Raw genomic sequence first — 15902 nt, forward strand, 5'->3', positions numbered from 1 at the left:
GCCTTACCCGTGTTGCCAAATGCTAGAAACTCTTGCTTCACTGGGTCCCTACCGATGTTTCCGATCGTGGAACCCATTTTATTCCTAAATTCTGGTTTGCGATCCTTTTTGTCCTATTTAGGAATCTGTAGCTTTTCCTTTCAGCTCTTCTCTGTCAGCCACTCCCAGCTACTATATATTCTCCCTTTCTATTTCCCTTGTTGCCAGATATAGACCTTCCTTCCAGATCTTCTATTCTGACCTCAGGTGGACAACTGTTGCTGTGGAGCTATTGGAACTGGAGCTGTTGGATCTCCGGTTCACTCCTGTTCTTGTTATCTCCCTTCGGGGATTGTGTTGTTTGTCCTTTCCCTGTTACCCTAGGTGTCAGTGGTGAGGACTAGTGCTCCCACCGCCCTACTCACTACCTAGAACTTATTTTAGGGTAAGGCAGGGACGAGGCACGTGATCGGCATACGGGTTAGCAGCCCGTCTAGGAACGTCAGGGCAGCCAGGTGCCAGTGCCAGACAAGCTATGGGTCACCACTCCTCGCTCTCCCTAGTGGAAGGGTACTTCTCTTCCCTCCCCTTTGCGCCACACTACTGTAACCTGCTATCTCAGACATGATACCATGGTAGAGAAGAAACCAAAGACATTAGGTCATAATTGCCACCAGTTGGGCATCTTTTGTCTTCTTTTCCGGAGCCGATCGCTGAAATGAAAACCCCTTTGATAAAATATAACTGATTTCAAAGATTAAAACCCTATCAAACCCCTAATAAACTAAAGATATTTACACCTAGAAACAAATGTTAGTTGCATACAGTTGCATACAGGGATAATGGCAATCACCAGGTCTATGCAGATGGGACTCACTACCACTTTTTGTACCTAGTCTGTCCAAAGGCCCTTTAACACTAAACAATTTAGCAGGTAATTGACGGGAAGGAAGTGTTCCTGGGAGGCACCTGCTCATCAGTGAAGGAGATCGCTGCATTTATATGTAGCGATCTCCTCCACAGTATGGGGGGAATCTATTGTTAAAGCAATCTGCTTCCAGCAAACGATGATTTAGATGTGTGCACAAATTATATTACCCAATGACCAAGCAATTGGCAGCACCTTTACACCAGCAGATAATAAGTGTTCGTATGAACGCATGTTAGAGATTATCTGGCTGATGTTTAGCCAGTGTAAAGGGGCCTTTACTCACAGTCTGTTGAGTCGGTTGCATCCAGTAGAGAATTCACTGTCGGGATCATCCTCTTCTTTCTGCTGTGTCTCTGTGCTATCCCTCACAAATTCAGAAATGTTCTAACGTGTTTCCCCAATAAAAAAACTAGTTCATCAGACGACCAGATATATATTTTCAGCAGATACTGGCACCATTTACAGATACTGGCAGGATATTTGATGCTGAGTACATGCTGGCACTGAAGATATTAGGCGCATCACGCCTAATGTTGTTGGGGAAACATGTTGGAACATTTGTGAATTTTCTTTTAAACAGGGTCACAGTAGGATGGATGCAGGGCTTTACCACCGGGACAGGTACTTTACCTGTAGGCACGGATAGCACACGGATACCACAGAGAAAGATGAAGGTGATCCCAACAGAGAATTCTCTACTCGACGCCACCAATTCACCAGACTGTTAGAAAGACAAACTAGGTACATAAAGTGGTACTGAATCCCATCTGCATAAGTATATATCCGCCTAAAGTTTTTGGTGATTGCCATTATTCGTGTATGCAACTAGCGTTTGTTTATAGGTGTAACCATCTTTAGTTTATTAGGGGTTTGATTGTTTTTTAATTATTGAAATAAAAGTAATATTTTTTTCTGTTTTTACGTTTTTTAGTTTAGTGATAGCTTTATATACGCTTTGATAAGTAAGCATCTAAAAACAGTGATAATTACTTCTTAACCAGAGCCAAATAACCAATTTAATAATCTGCTGTTTGTGTTTTGAAACTTGGTTTAAAGGTCATGATACAAACAATCAATTGCAGTCAGTTCTTTTTGTTTCTAGAATATTTCTTAAAAACTATATCTGATCATACTCCTCTGTATACAGGTGCCACGTCTTAGTCTGTACAGATTAGTTTTCATTCTTATAATCACAGACAGGATTGCAATGACAGATATCACCTATGGAAAGATCCACCATTCACATTAGGTGATATCACAGCTTATCTACTACCTCCTGACCTGCACAGCTCACAAAGAATGCCTAGAAAAATCTCTGATAGAATTCAATGAGTCCCCTCCAGACTATTGCGTTTATGGCCCATGTGGCTGTTGTAAAGCATATCTCTAAATGCTTTTAACTACATCTCAGGCTGTATTTGATACACTGTCAAGTTTCCCCACCTACAAAAAATAGAGGTCTGTAATTTTTATCGAAAGGTACACTTCAACTATGAGAGACATAATCTAAAAAACTAATCCAGAAAATCACATTGTATGATTTTTTTAAATAATTAATTAGCATTTTATTGCATGAAATAAGTATTTGATCACCTACCAACCAGCAGGAATTCTGGCTCTCACAGACCTGTTAGTTTTTCTTTAAGAAGCCCTCCCACTCTGCACTCATTACCTGTATTAACTGCACCTGTTTAAACTTGTTACCTGTATAAAAGACACCTGTCCACACAATCAATCACACTCCAACCTCTCCACCATGGCCAAGACCAAAGAAATGTCAAAGGACACCAGGGACAAAAATTGTAGACCTGCACAAGGCTGGGATGGTTTCACGGCCATGGTCATGGTCGTGACTCCTGAACCGCATGCTGTTGCCTGCGGTTTGGTTTGGTTATTCAACCACAGGTGAGGGCCGCTAGTGTGTTGCCTCACTTGTGGTTGCCGCGGGCAACAAGTTATCTTGTATTGTCGCGGTAGAGCAGCCTGAGCTGGTGCTAGGCAGCTTGCGGCAATGTTCATGTGGTTGCACCTAGCAACCTCTCAGTTAGGTGTGTGTGTGTATGTTATGCACTTTGTATGTCTGGTGTGCACGAAGTTTATGTTTGGTGTGCACTGTGACTCTTCCCTTCACTGTGGCTGCCCGTGGCAACGTTTGGTTTGGATGTGTACATGTGGTGGCAGTGTCTCGGCCTTCTGGCTGACTCCCTGGACATGGTTGCCACGCATGTCGTTGCCAGCGGTAACAGCTGCAGTGTGATCTTCTTTTGGACACTTCCCCTTTAAGTGGTTTTCACTCCCTGGTTAGTGTTGGAAGAGTTAATTCCCTCTCCTGTGTGTGTCTATGTGGGTGTGGCCACTTTGGGCTATAAAGCCTCTTTGGAGATCAGAAGCTGTGGGGTTCTTCAGCCATGCTTTGCTGGAGATACCCTCCTGGTTATTCCATCTGCCAGTGGGGGCCACCCTTGTGGTCATAAACAAATTGTTATGTATTGTTTATACACAATGTTATGAGGATGTGTTTGTGTGTCATGTCTATTCTTTGCAGCGTATGGTTTCCTGGTGTCCTGTGTGGTGTGTGTGCTCTGTCGTTTGTGTTTGTGGATAGCAGCACTAATACTTGGGTCCCAGGCTCTGTGTCTGTGGCAGGTATGTGTTAGTACTAGTTGCACTTACCTGCCATTGCCATATGCCTGTTTCCGTTTCCCCTGTCTTGATAGCTTGGCCATCTTTAGACTCCTATTTCTCCATGTCCAGGAGGAACAGGTAGTCTACCCAGCTACTAGCTTAGGGACCTGCGGAGGGCTAGTAGGGACCCGAGGTTCCAGAGCATGAGCCCTCCTACCTTCAAGGTCGGCTCATGTCGCAAGGAGTTAGGGTCAGATTAGGGAAGCAATAGGAGGTGACCTGCTCCCTAATTCTGTGGTTCTAGCCAAGTCGTGACTACCATTCTCTGTCATCGCATGGCTGAGGGTTTTCCCCATCCTCAGCCGTGACAGATGGGCTCCAGGACAATAGGCAAGCAGCTTGATGAGAAGGCATAAACTATTGGCGCAATTATTAGAAAATGAAAGAAACGCTAAATGACTGTCAATCTTCCTTGGTCTTGGGGTTCCATGCAAGATCTCACCTCGTGGGGTAAGGATAATTCTGAGAATCAGTCCAGAACTACATGGGAGGACCTGGTCAATGATCTGAAGAGAGCTGGGACCACAGTCTTAAAGATTACCGTTACTAACACACTACGCCGTCATGGATTAAAATCCTGCAGGGCATGCAAGATCCCCCTGCTCACACCAGCACATGTCCAGGCCTGTTTAAAGCTTGCCAATGACCATCTGGATGATCCAGAGGAGGCATGGGAGAAGGTCATGTGGTCAGATGAGACCAAAATAGAACTTTTTGGTATCAACTCCACTCACCGTGTTTGGAGGAAGAAGAAGGATTAGTACAACCCGAGGAACACCTTCCCAACCGTGAAGCATGGGGGTGGAAACATCATACTTTGGGGGTAGTTTTCTGCAAAGGGGAAAGGAGGACTGCACCATATTGAAGGGAGGATGGCTGGGCCATGTATCGCGAGATTTTGCCCAACAACCTCCCTCCCTCAGTAAGAGCATTGAAGATGGGTTGTGGCTAGGTCTTCCTGCATGACAATGACCCAAAACACACAGCCAGGGCAACTAAAGAGTGGCTCCATAAGAAGCATTTCAAGGTCCTGAAGTGGCCTAGCCAGTCTCCAGACCTGAACCCAATCGAAAATCTTTGGAGGGAGCTGATACTCAGCCCAGCGACCGTCCCGAACCTGAAAGATCTAAAGAAGATCTGTATGGAGGAGTGTGCGAAAATCCCTGCTGCAGTGTGTGCAAACTTGGTCTTCAACTACAGTGACCTCTGTAATTGCAAACAGAGGTTTCTGTACCAAATATTAAGTTCTGTTTTTCTATTGTATCAAATACATATTTCATGCAATAAAATGCAAATTAATTATTTAAAAATCATAATGTGATTTTCAGAATTTTCTTTTTTTAGATTATGTCTCTCACAGTTGAAGTGTACCTACGTTAAAAATTACAGAACTCTCCATTCTTTGTAGGTGGGAAAACTTGCAAAATCGATAATGTATCAAATATGTATATTCCCCACAGTATATCAAGACTGGCGGATCCACCTGATGCATAACAGTTCCATTTGGTTCCGTTATACATTACAACAGGGCTTTTTTTCTCAGAGAAAAGGTGGTGGAACTCACCCCCCTCCCCTGGCCACGCCCCTACCCACCCCTAGGACCGCCCCCTAAAACCGCCCCATTAGAGAACAGGGATGCAAGTAAAATTTGGGGGGGCTATAAAAGTCCAGCCCAGCAAAAAAAAAAAACAGATGGGGATGGCACTGTTAATGGGGGATCTGGGGATGGCACTGTTATGGGTGATCTGTGGATGGCATCCACAGATCCCCCATCCTATAACAGTGCCATCCACAGACCCCCCCATCTTTTAACAGTGCCATCCACAGACCCCCGCATCCTATAACAGTGCCATCCACAGACCCCCCCATCCTATTACAGTGCCATCCACAGACCCCCCATCCTATAACAGTTCCACCCACAGACCCCCCCTTAACAGTGCCATCTACAGACCCCCCCCCTTAACAGTGCCATCCACAGACCCCCCACCCCATAACAGTGCCATCCACAGACCCCCCCACCCCTTTAACAGTGTCATCCACAGACCCCCCCCATTGCCGCTCCAGTACAGTTATAAAATGTGTAATTCAATTAATAATGATTCATGCTGCCCCCTCTGTAGTATAACATTTAATATATCCTACTCACAGGGCTACTGTTATATCGTAATGCAGGCCGGCCGGGCAGACGAGAGCGGTAGAGTGACTGACTGACGTCAAGTGCCTGCGCCGCCTGCTTCACGCTGCCGCTCGTCTGCCCGGCCGGCCTGCATTACGATATAACAGTAGCCCTGTGAGTAGGATATATTGAATGTTATACTACAGAGGGGGCAGCATGAATCATTATTAATTGAATTACACATTTTATAACTGTAATGGAGCGGCGGGGCCGGAGCACAGTGAACGCACCGGCCCCCAGCTCCTCCTCCCAGTCCCTCCCCGCTGATACATCGCAGCCTGCGATGCTGGAGCATGGCAGGCTGGGATGTCAAAAGGTGGCGGAATGCCGTTTCAGTGCGTTCCACCAGAAAAAAAGCCCTGCATTACAATAAAAATAGTTTTGTCGACAGAACTATTTTTTCCATCATGTATAAGGCAACCAAAGGTTATTTGTCCCCATAGACATGTATTAGGACAGAGCAAAACGGAAGGCCTCTTAAAGGCATGCGTTTTGCATTCTGTCCTAAAATTCCGTTATATCCCGTTATAACTCTGTTATAACAGAACCTATAATGGAATTCCATAACACAAATTTGAACCCGCCCTTAGTAGTTGGCTGACTGTCAGATGATAATTTCATTGTGGTCCTCTATCAGTTGGCTAAAATTATTGTTGTACAATTTCACCTGATGATTACAATCATTTTGGTTGAAATCATCCATTTTGATCAACTTTGAGTACCTTAACAGACTATTTGTGAAACAGTTGCCTAGTAGTTAGATTTTTATTAGATTTTTTTTATCACATGGGGTTTATATAGTTTTACTTTTTAGAATTAGTGACTTTTAAAAATACCTTTATTAGTGATCATGTGGGTATAGGTATGTATATACCGACAGAGTGTGCTACAATTTCACAAGAATTTATATATAAATATTTCTTATGACCGGGGAGTAGTAACCCCTACACAAAACATTTAGTGATACGATACATCAGTAGGTTTAGGAAGTTCGAGGATCCAGTCAACAAAATCAAAATAATAAATAATAATGAGACAGGGTCTGAGGAAAAGGGCATGGCAGACACAATGCTTACCCTACAGGGCCCTCAAAAACTGCTCAGCCCAGGGTGACCCCCTGATGGTGGGGGTTCCCTGTCCCCGAACCTAAGACTAAACAAATCCCTAGGTTGACCCTAGCCAGGGAAAGATATAAAATAAACGATAGCTATAATCACGATAAATCGGGAATGGAGGGTGGTTTAGTATAAATAGGATCACCACCTGCCCCTTCCGAAAAATTAGAAATAGAGATGAAATTCACAATTAGGTTATCAGAGTGAGAAAGGGTTCCAGATAATACAGAGATCACCATTCCACTCGTCAGTACAATACGCACGTTTTTAAAAATATACACATCTTAATACATATACCACGACGCGTTTCGCCTGTATACAATCAGGCTCATCAGGGGGTAGGTAGAAAAACGGACAGAGTCCAATTAAGATGTAGATGTGATTAGTGATAAATAGATGGTAAAATGAAGCGATACTTAGCTACCGATGTTCAATAGGGAAGGCGTAGATAGGACATTACCAGAGGGCATGATAGTTACAGCCATAAGGGATATACCTAGAAGGATGTAAATATAGGTATAAGGAGGACGCTTAGATCAAGAATCACCACAGCTCTAGGTAAAAACAATTGTAAAAACATTTAGATAACCTATAAGAACTTACATGGTAATGGTGCTTGGCAAAGTCTCCCCCAGTAGCCTATTTTGGGCCCAGGTACCGTGTCAATGGAATCGCAGCCCATTTATAGGGACCGATTCTAGCTTCCGGACGCCGGAGGCGCACTTCCGGTTTCTTGGAACGCATGGTGGAACGCATTAGAGCTCCGTGTATTACGTCACTTCCGGCGCCGTGGAACGCATCGTGAGCCGCATATGGCTCGATGCCGGCGCCGGAGGACAGCTGGGGCCGGTAATCAATACAGATTAAAGCAAAAGGTGATTGCATAGATGGAAATAGGCCAGTAAGGATTTTTTTATAATATTAGGAGCTACTAATATTAATATCCAAGACAAGAAATGTGCCACGGTAACCTGGAGGCATAAAGGACCCTCAGTGTCAGCCCCCCTAAAGAAAAAAATGTATCACAAAACGAATAAGAAATAATATTAAGAGATGTAAATCATGATATAGAAAACATACAGACCTGCCTCTATGGTAGTTTCGTTAGAATTAAGAGGTGCCAGGTAGTATTTACAGATATGGGGAATCGATAATTTTTAACCCATTTTAGTCATATGGTGCTTTTCGCACTGATAGGCACAGAAGCCCGGGGTCACATACCAATAATTCAGTAAAGAATTTACTCAGGAAAGTCAAAATTGCCCCAGACAAGGAGGGTATTTAAATAAAGCATGCAAAATTTAGTCTTTCATTGAGACCAAGGGGCCTGCAATTTCATCAATTCATCCAAATCAATAATTTGTTCAGTGACTCAGCGACCGTTTGTGATTCGTGACTTCGCCAACTGCAAAACCAAAGGCGTAGTCTATATTTGCCAGTGTAGTTGCCCTCTGGACTACATTGGCAAGACTAAGAGGGAATTACGGAGAGGAATCTGTGAACACCTTAATGATATCAAAAAATCTAAAGATACTCCAGTGGCCAATCACTTTAATAGTTGCCACCAAGGTGATATAAGGTTGGCTCGCTTTTCGGTTCTGGAGGTGGTCCCCTTTCCTGAGAGGAGGGGTGACTGGGACAGAAGGATTCTCCAAAAAGAGTCCTCCTGGATTTATCGTTTCCAATCCCAGTCCCCCCTTGGTCTCAATGAAAGACTAAATTTTGCATGCTTTATTTAAATACCCTCCTTGTCTGGGGCAATTTTGACTTTCCTGAGTAAATTCTTTACTGAATTATTGGTATGTGACCCCGGGCTTCTGTGCCTATCAGTGCGAAAAGCACCATATGACTAAAATGGGTTAAAAATTATCGATTCCCCATATCTGTAAATACTACCTGGCACCTCTTAATTCTAACGAAACTACCATAGAGGCAGGTCTGTATGTTTTCTATATCATGATTTACATCTCTTAATATTATTTCTTATTCGTTTTGTGATACATTTTTTTCTTTAGGGGGGCTGACACTGAGGGTCCTTTATGCCTCCAGGTTACCGTGGCACATTTCTTGTCTTGGATATTAATATTAGTAGCTCCTAATATTATAAAAAAATCCTTACTGGCCTATTTCCATCTATGCAATCACCTTTTGCTTTAATCTGTATTGATTACCGGCCCCAGCTGTCCTCCGGCGCCGGCATCGAGCCATATGCGGCTCACGATGCGTTCCACGGCGCCGGAAGTGACGTAATACACGGAGCTCTAATGCGTTCCACCATGCGTTCCAAGAAACCGGAAGTGCGCCTCCGGCGTCCGGAAGCTAGAATCGGTCCCTATAAATGGGCTGCGATTCCATTGACACGGTACCTGGGCCCAAAATAGGCTACTGGGGGAGACTTTGCCAAGCACCATTACCATGTAAGTTCTTATAGGTTATCTAAATGTTTTTACAATTGTTTTTACCTAGAGCTGTGGTGATTCTTGATCTAAGCGTCCTCCTTATACCTATATTTACATCCTTCTAGGTATATCCCTTATGGCTGTAACTATCATGCCCTCTGGTAATGTCCTATCTACGCCTTCCCTATTGAACATCGGTAGCTAAGTATCGCTTCATTTTACCATCTATTTATCACTAATCACATCTACATCTTAATTGGACTCTGTCCGTTTTTCTACCTACCCCCTGATGAGCCTGATTGTATACAGGCGAAACGCGTCGTGGTATATGTATTAAGATGTGTATATTTTTAAAAACGTGCGTATTGTACTGACGAGTGGAATGGTGATCTCTGTATTATCTGGAACCCTTTCTCACTCTGATAACCTAATTGTGAATTTCATCTCTATTTCTAATTTTTCGGAAGGGGCAGGTGGTGATCCTATTTATACTAAACCACCCTCCATTCCCGATTTATCGTGATTATAGCTATCGTTTATTTTATATCTTTCCCTGGCTAGGGTCAACCTAGGGATTTGTTTAGTCTTAGGTTCGGGGACAGGGAACCCCCACCATCAGGGGGTCACCCTGGGCTGAGCAGTTTTTGAGGGCCCTGTAGGGTAAGCATTGTGTCTGCCATGCCCTTTTCCTCAGACCCTGTCTCATTATTATTTATTATTTTGATTTTGTTGACTGGATCCTCGAACTTCCTAAACCTACTGATGTATCGTATCACTAAATGTTTTGTGTAGGGGTTACTACTCCCCGGTCATAAGAAATATTTATATATAAATTCTTGTGAAATTGTAGCACACTCTGTCGGTATATACATACCTATACCCACATGATCACTAATAAAGGTATTTTTAAAAGTCACTAATTCTAAAAAGTAAAACTATTTGTGAAACAGCTCCAAAGAGTGAAAAACTCTAGTAGCAAGTGATCCCCATCACAGTCATCTTTAGCAACCATGCAAAAGCTAATGGTAAATGTTATTAACAGACATTATTTTGTAAGACATCTCAGGGATCTAACGTATATTGTCTATAACTATCTACAGGGAAGCAATAAGCCGACTCTGTGAAGCTGTCCCTTGTGCAAAAGGAGCTGCCAAGAAACGAAGGGTAATTAAAAGTTTGTCAAAAGCTTTATTTTACCACATCTGTAACTTACTGTGATATGTTGTATGTGTCTCTGTAATATAATATGAGATAAATTGTTAAATAAATGGTTACAAATGGCAGGCAAAGTAAAATGCATGGTTAGTACCGAGTGTGCAGTCAAAGAACTCAGCAGGACACATTATTAATATTTCATAATGGTGTAAAAACTATCATTTGTTTGAGTAATGCGTGTTACATATTACTGATGGCCCAGATGCAAAAACTTGTACTAAGGCGCTGTACTTTGACTAAAATGTTGCACATGTTCAGAAAAGACTGTATTTAGACAATGTTATACCTTAGAAAGGCATAACATCTTGAGGGTAAGGGCAAATTGAACGGCTGCAGTGCCAATGGACACACTTCAGCCAATGGCCGCATAGAAAATCGGTAGGCAAGGCCTGCCACATATGGCTGCAGCTCAATCAGTCTGTCCTTACCTTAGAGTTTTTACCCAGAATTACAGTAGCAATGGTAGTATGTACAGTCCTACAAATAAGCATTTTACTATTATTTGGTGCTGACCGCCTAAAGTGGTTGCCGGGTTTCAGAAAGAAACTGGACAACACATGACATGTTTTGTGGTTCAACACTGAGGCCAATGATTGGCTGCAGCCGTCACCTGTTGTGACATCCCTGCTGCAGCCGGGTAAACAGTGCCTAGCTGGAATCTGCTAGGTAAGTGATCATCTATTCTTTATTGCAATTTCCTCCTGGATCAGGAAAACCTATTTAATTAAAGAGGACATGTCACCACTCCTAATATGTCTGTTTTAATAGCTTCATGTACTAACAATTCTGGAGCATCTATTCTTATGGCTGTATGTTGTGTCATTCCTTTATTATTTGCACTAGAAATTATGAATGAATTGGTAGCAGTCTGCAGTAAGGGTACAGAGGGTGGTAACCAGTTGGGGGGTGTACCTGCACAGACTCACTCTATCCAATCAGCGCTGACATTTTCAGACTTTGCAGGTACACCCCCCCCCCCCCAACTTGTTGCCTCCCCTCTGTACCCTTACTGCAGACTGCTAGCAGTTATTCATAACTTCTAGTAGAAATAATAGAGGAATGGCACAACATACAGCCATAAGAATAGAGGCTCCAGAATTGTTAGTACGTGGGGAATGCATGAAGCTATTAAAAGAGACATGTCAGGAGCGGTGAAAGGTCCTCTTTAAGCTTTGCTAGAATATCCAGGGAGAAACCTTGTCTTTCTGTGATAATGAGCCTATTAGAAATAAATAAATAAAATAGTTCTAATGCTGCCATTTTACTAAGAACAAGGTCTACAGAGGTCAATTTATAAGTCTGTACATTTCCCAGCAAGACGTTAAACATAATATCTCATACATGTGACCTCTGGACAGTTATCTAAGGCTTCTTTGTTTGCAGTGGTTTTAGTAAAGTTATCCTCTGCATGACCAGAGCAAGGGAGGAATCTTTAGGGACTGGCGCAGTCTTTCAATTAGCAAACTGGCATATAATTTACTGCACAAAGGCTTTGTCTGGTTCCATAATGAAGGCAATCACCAAATAATACAGAATGCAGGAGATAATCCTAAAATTCTCCACAGTACATGCTCATTATGTAAGTAATGCGTAATCAAGAAAGGTGGGTACAAATTCTAAAATAATCACATTAGTGGCTGAGACATTTATGTAAGGCACAAAAGCTAGTAAGTGATCTGGGCGAGGGAGAGATTAATGTCAGCAAAGGTTCCCTTAGGCCTCATTCACACTTCAATGAATCACGGATGTGTGCTGTCTGGGTTCTCCATGGACGGCACACATACCCAGCGATTTTAATGTGTTTGTTCACACATCAGTGGATTTCCACTGGCCGTGTGTCATTACAAAAACCATGGGAGCATGCACCACTTTGGTCTGTGATACAGACCAAACACGCCTATTGAAGCCTATGGGTCAGTGAAAACCCACTGACACAACACAGATGGCATCCGTTTCCTGTCAGTGGTTTTTCACGGACCATTGGTAGGAGATGCTCTGGAAATGCAGATGAGCAGCGTCTAAACACTATGTCAATTAACTTGTCAATTACCCTATGAAGGAATTCTGAATCGATGGAGGGAAGTCCGTTATTTGGATAGTATAGCTACAAAGAGAAAGTCAAGCACATCTAACCATAACTCCCATCTTCTGAGAAGCCCATGGAGGGACAACAGCAGCAGTTGCATTTTTTTTTACATTAGGCCACACCTCTATCTTAATGCCTATACACACATAATCCCACCCAGTCCCCTTTGTACCTAAACAGTATTCATTTGCCCTTAGCGCCCCCTTCTAAGTAGAATGCTCCCTTAACTGTAGCAATTCTCCTTTAGTGACTCCACAATAAAGTTATGTCCCCCCCTACTGCCCCTAGAATGCTCACTTAGTGCCCCTCACAGTAGTAATGCCCTCTAAGTGCCTCCACACAGTAGTTATGCCCCCTTAGTGCCACCACACAGAAGCTATGCTCCCTTAGCAGGCGCAATGACATCACTGCATTGCACATGCTGGGGAGCAAACAGGCCATGCGAATGGTGGTGCAAGGAGTTGATGGCTCCCTGTTTCAGCTTTCCATTCCTCTGGAAGCAGATACAGTTGAAAACGGAACATGCTGCAGCCCTCCCCGAGCTGTGGGACAGCCGCCAGGTCCAGGATGGTTGGGAGGTATGCATCTAAGGCCTCATGAAATTGCAAAAAAAAAAAAAACGGAACGGAGGCCGAGAAAAACGTCGTGTGCATGAGGCCTCACAATTACATGGACAGGAAATGGATTTCAAGGGGCAGAAGGTAGCGCTTAATTTAGCCTTTGGCCATAAACTACAGATTGACAGTGGTCCCATCAACAAGACACCCTATAATTAGTTTATTTTCAGGGGATCCTTCTAACAAAAAGGAATGATCAAAAGCTAACAATCCCTTTAGGCAACATGTGCTGTTGCTGTACCCATCTAGCAGTCAGGATTGCACCTCCCTGATTCTGATCCCTAAAAATCATCTATGACATATTTATAGTATATTTTTAATGTGTGGGTTTTGATTATGAAAGATAAGCTGAATCTGTGCTCTACAAAATCTAGGGCTTATATAGTGTTATATCGGTCTTTCTGATGGCACAAATATAAAATGCATATGTTTCCTTGCCTATTTTCAGCCTCCTGTGAAATTCCTTTCCTCCATATTAGGGAAGAGCAACCTTCAGTTTTCTGGGATTAACATCAAGTTGACCATCTCCACCAACAGCCTTATGCTGACAAATATAGACACCCAGCAGGTATGTGTGGAAGATTCTGCAAATAAACTAAATAAAATGAAATAGAGTGTAGTTATATAGAATGTGTTGCAGAAATTTAGGAAACTGGAAATTTGCTCCATTCAACTGATTTTTACAAACCCCATTCAGATGTATGTGAATGTTTCCGAAATTTCCCTGACAAATCTGACATCTGGGTACATACCCATGTAGTGAAAATACAGAGGTAATGGACCACTGAGATTACATGACATATGCACTATAATTCATGGAAAAGAAGTTGGAAGTGAGTTTGATCATTATACAGGGCAATTACTGGGAATGAGCATTCCTAGGAACAGTTCTCAATAATTGCCCAGAATGTCAGCTTGTGTAAACCAACTTTTATAGAGGAATACTTTTGGTGTCAAGTCTAATTTCTAAATAGGATGCAAGTCTTCATCTCTATAGTAGTGCTGATAAGACAGATAAGTCCTGCCAGTCTCACTATTACTGGGACCATAGAATAGGGTAGGCAGGGTCGGGTCTTGCTTTTGGTAAAGGGGGTGGGCATAATCTTCGATAAACGTATTGCTACTTAGAGACTATTAAATCGTCCCTGCACTCACACTGAACCGCAACCAAACATCCACTACCCCAGGAAGATATTCTGCTAATATTAAGAGACAGTGTCAGACTGGGGTTCCTTGGGCACACCACAGGAAGTTATTCTTGATGCCCAACCCCTATATCAACAATAACATTTAATAGGTTTTGAATCAAATAAATAAATCCTAGTGGCAAGTGATTGGCTGAAAAGGCAGCCAAATGTGATTTTTTTTCCTGGATCTTTGGGGCACATTATTGTATCAGAGCACCAGAGGATCATCTGGTAATCATCAGAATGCTTGAAAGTACCAATATGCCTGTCAGTATGTAAGCAAGAAAAGCATAAAACTTGAAGAAAACCACAGAAAAAAGATAATAATGCACTTAGTAAAGTAGATGCAAGCACTGTATATGGACAAAGTCCTCACTCTGATATGATAATATCTGAGACACTTAGTCAATATATTTTGATCAAAACACATCTAAGCCCGCCTACCGAACGCCAAGGTGGTCTCAGGTCAGACGGGTCCTACGCTAAACCTACCTAAGCCGTTGGGCTTCTATGTTCAGGAGCGCAGATGCCGCACATATGGTGTGCTGCTCCTAGTAACCTCCATGTGCATCAAGCAACCAATGGGAGGAGGAGCAAGCACAGCCATATGTACCACCTAATTAAGGCGCTCTATTGGATAGGGGAGGGGGGCAAAAGTGCAGAGGAATGCTACTCCCAAGATAATAGGTGCGCATTCACACTTGAAGGTGCCACTCCCTCAAGCAAATACTACATAGACAAAAAAAAAATCACTGAAAAAACTAAGATAAAAACATCCTGCACGATATGATACAAATGTGCGGATGTCCCTGGCCATATTATTGAAGAAAACCACAGAAAAAAGATAATAATGCACTTAGTAAAGTAGATGCTAGCACTATATATGGACATGGCCATGCGTACCCTAGGACCCAGTTATTTTCGGCTCCGCCCCCCACTGAGCTGATTGGTTATCATGGCCGGGCCATGATCAGTGTCATAGTCATCATCAGCCATCATGCTCCTGCATAAGCGACTCCTACTTCTCCAGTCATAGCTCCTCATAGATTATGAGGAAGGTGTACTGTTCATGGATTATGAGGAAAGTGGACTCTTTACAGATTATGTGGAAGTTGTACTCTTCATGGATTATGAGGAAGGTGAACTCTTCATGGATTATAGGGAAAGTTTTCTCTTCATGGAATATATGAGGAAGGTGTACTCTTCATGGATTATGAGGAAGGTGTACTCTTCATGAATTATGAGGAAGGTTTACTCTTCATGAATTATGGGGAAGGTGTACTCTTTATGGATTATGAGGCAGGTGTACTCTTTATGGTTTATGAGAAAAGTGTGCTCTTCTTGGATTATGAGGAAGTTGTACTCTTCATGGAATAGGAGGAAGATGTGTTCTTCATGGATTGAGGAAGGTGTACTCTTCCTGGATTATAAGGAAGGTGTGCTCTTCATGGATTATGAGGAAGGTGTACTTTTCATGGATTATGAGGAAGATGTACTCTTCATGGATTAGGA

At 42.8% G+C, this 15902-nt stretch overlaps 1 protein-coding gene across 1 annotated transcript in view; it reads left to right on the top strand.

The window, feature by feature from the left end:
- Window positions 1–15902, top strand: part of SHC4 (SHC adaptor protein 4) — a 103523-nt gene that overhangs the window by 37879 nt on the left and 49742 nt on the right. Inside the window, exons 3-4 of the mRNA XM_044279623.1 lie at window positions 10386–10449; window positions 13652–13771. Coding sequence (XP_044135558.1) covers window positions 10386–10449; window positions 13652–13771 — 184 coding nt within the window. The remainder of the gene's footprint in view (window positions 1–10385; window positions 10450–13651; window positions 13772–15902) is intronic.

This window comes from Bufo gargarizans, chromosome 2 (assembly GCF_014858855.1).
Source record: "Bufo gargarizans isolate SCDJY-AF-19 chromosome 2, ASM1485885v1, whole genome shotgun sequence".
Classification (NCBI taxonomy): Eukaryota; Metazoa; Chordata; class Amphibia; order Anura; family Bufonidae; genus Bufo; species Bufo gargarizans.